The 3,246-nt window shown below is 37.4% G+C and overlaps 1 protein-coding gene across 1 annotated transcript; it reads right to left on the bottom strand.

Moving 5' to 3' along the window:
• On the bottom strand, positions 1,228 to 2,321 carry LOC109228391 (NAP1-related protein 2-like). The gene has a single exon (XM_019393531.1). It carries the CDS (start codon positions 2,319 to 2,321, stop codon positions 1,359 to 1,361), a length of 963 nt encoding a protein of 320 aa, XP_019249076.1. The 3' UTR covers positions 1,228 to 1,358.

The raw sequence follows: 3,246 nt of genomic DNA, 5'->3' as shown, positions 1-3,246 counted from the left end.
GCGGCTGATTTAGAAGATTGGTTTAGAAGGAACCCGGGGTTGATTAGCAAAGAACGAGGACATGAAATATTGAAGAAGTCACATCCATGAAGATTTCTTGGGCTGTACACCATTTGAATGAGATAACACTGATGGAGGAACAAGTGAACTTGATGACTGATGCTCTGAAAGCTTCTCAGGAATGATGGCTGGATTTTTCTACTACATGTTTTGGTTTTGCAAATTTTGTTTTCTTTTGTATTTTTTCTGCATTTGCGTTTATTTTGTTGTTCTTGTGCTGCACTATCTAGTTCAAAGAGCACTGGTTTTCATTGATGTCTGATGAGGTGATTATAGGCATAAATGCCTTAAAACACCATTCTGCTATATGTCTACTTCTATTTTCCCCTGTTTGCTTTTGTGTTGTGAAAAAATGACGTACTCTAGTACTAAATTTTAGCTTTTTTGGCTTGCTTAGTCGATAGTGATCAAAACTGTTTCAAGATGATTATCTATTCCAAATAGGAGTTGTTGGTTTTTGTCTAGTTGTGCCACAAGTTTAGCGGATTGGCTGTCTCAGTTGCTTGCGAAAAATTGGTTCATTTACTGAAATTGCAGAGAGAAATGTTCCTTAAAAAAAACTTCCCTGCTCTACTCATGTCATGTCTGATCACGGTTAATGTGCTTATTAGGAATAACGTGGGATGAAATGTCCCAGGGTTAGGGCTTGTATTGGCGAGTTGATTGAGAAGTTTGGCGATATATCTCGCTTATCATGCAATTGGTATTTAGAAATTGTGATTACAACTTATTTTTCGGCTTCTTCAGTGAGAAGAATTCACTCTGTCTAACATTTGCTGCGATTTAGTGATGATTCACTTTTCATGCAGGAAATATCATTTCATTATTGTTGTCTATAAATTCCTTCCGACTCAATATTCAACTAGAGGTTTGTTTTCTACATAGCTGATGACCATATATATATACATCCTCAAAAAAGCAGCTGATATCTGGTGTTATAACTTTGTTCCGTGACCATGCATTAACTGTGTTAATGCATTTGTATTTGTATCAGAAGAAATATTTAGTCAACACCTGCTACAACTATCTTTTGAAAAAGCTGAATTACAGCCTGATATATGGTATAACAATATTCTTTTTTGAACCAAAAGCTCAGACTTGATAAAACAAGTAGGTTCAAAAGAGCATGTACATTTAGCTATCAATAATGTTCTGTACGTTCTTTTCCAAACATCTAAAGCTACATCAAAAACACCAAACAAAACTTATTCAAGAAAATATTTGAAGACGAGATCGAACTCAGAAAGAGGAGTTGCTGTATGTAAAGGAGTTAATTTGGCTTCGTCATATCTTCATTATCATCCTCCTAGATCATAGTCATCATAAGAGCCTTCACTCTCCGTTCCCTCGTCACCAGCTTTGTCTGCAGCCTCAAGATCCTCTTCATTAGCCTCCTCATAGTCATCTTCACTGTCCTTTACTACCTCATTGCCACTTCCGCCTGCAGCCTCAAGATCCTCTTCACCGGCCTCCTCACCATCATTTTCACTGTCCTTCACTACCTCTTCGTCTGCAGCCTCAACATCTTTTTTATCAGCTTCATCGGCCTCCTCATCGCCATCATTTTCACTGTCCTTTACGACCTCATTACTGCTTTCATCTGCCTCATGAAGATCTTTTTCTTCATCAGCTTCATTGAAATAATTTAGAGGGTTCGGCCATAGCTCATCCTTGATCATCGCAGCAACTTCATCATACTTCTGATCGACTTCACCACTGAACCACAAAAAGAAGCTTTCCTCAGCAAGGGGAGCAACTCCAATGCCTTCTGTCCATTGTACTGCGGAAGCAGTAACTTTTGTAGGTCGTCCATCTTCCAGGAAAGTATAAGTCTTCGACAGCATTGTATTTTCAAAAAAGGGATTTGGACTGAAGTAGAAGGTGATGGTATAACCCGATTTAAAATCTTCAGCGTCTTCCACTTCGATAGAACTTAGATACTTAAAAATTTCATGGTCCTCTTCAGTACTAACAAGATTACCGAGAATAGGGTGTCTTAAAAATGCCGTCAACCAGAAGTTAGGAATAGTTTTAATAATATCATTTCGCTTCTCATAGACTGGCTTGCGGATCTGACTGAACTTTTGAGCTATTTTCAACACTTCATCCCTTGCTTCTTCATTAATCTTCTCGAGCTTGTCTTGTATGTCTTGCAATTTTTCAATGCACAGAACCAACTGCTTTCCATCAAAGTTGTTGTTTTCCTCATCTTCTGCTTTCTCTGCAATTTTCTGCTTCTTATTTCCTTTTTCTTCCCCCATCTGTTCCACAAAGCAAACCAGTAAGTCTGATAACTTTGTATTATTAAGACGTACAAAACTTGAAGATTACCTTAATCAAATTGAAATGCTCATCGCTAATAAGTCGTGCATGCTCCATCTTCACATCCCACATCTTCTTCAATACTTCATATTCTTCCTCTTTAGAAACATACTCCTAAAAAACAAGTTCAATTAGTGCATATAAAGATAATTGAAGTCATCCAACAGAGGAAAAAGATCAAAGTGTTGTTATAACCAATCAGCACAATCATACAAAAGAACAACTGTTCACTTTCAAAGTTTCCATGTTGTAATATTTCACATACTGATAAACACATTATTATAACGCGACTTATAGAAAGGACTATTCGATCGTACCTTCTTCAAAGCCTTGAGAACAAGCAATATGTAATCTTTGCGGATATGCAAGCTCTTCAAGAGTAGTTCAAATTGCAGAAGAGCCACCTCTTTATTAACCCCTAGCAATTGCACCATAGTTTTGAGCGCGAAATTCACTTCTTCTGCCATGTTCGTCATGACAGATTCCCAATCCAACACATTATAGTTAATGTAATCTAGTGATGTTGTTAACACATATTGATGCTCCCCGCAAACTCCCAACTCATCTTTCTCTTTGTTATTCCCACTGCACTCCACTAATTCTTCAAAAACCCTTACTTTCTTGTTTTTGTTTTGCTTCTTTTTATTTTTCTCAAGGCGTTTCTTAGTAGCCAGTTCCGGATCTCTTCCTTTCGACTTATACCCTTGTGTTGATTCTTCATTATTAGGGGTCGACTGGCTTTCTCCATATGCCTCCATTTTTGTGTTAGAGAAAGATATATTCGACGAAACAAATTAAAGGAGAAAATCAGCCGAATATATTCTCACCTGTACGGATGGGAAGAAAACGAATGCAATTGTTTAA

The sequence above is a fragment of the Nicotiana attenuata genome, chromosome 6, assembly GCF_001879085.1.
Source record: "Nicotiana attenuata strain UT chromosome 6, NIATTr2, whole genome shotgun sequence".
In the NCBI taxonomy this organism is placed as follows: Eukaryota; Viridiplantae; Streptophyta; class Magnoliopsida; order Solanales; family Solanaceae; genus Nicotiana; species Nicotiana attenuata.
This window is presented reverse-complemented; position numbering and strand designations above follow the sequence as displayed.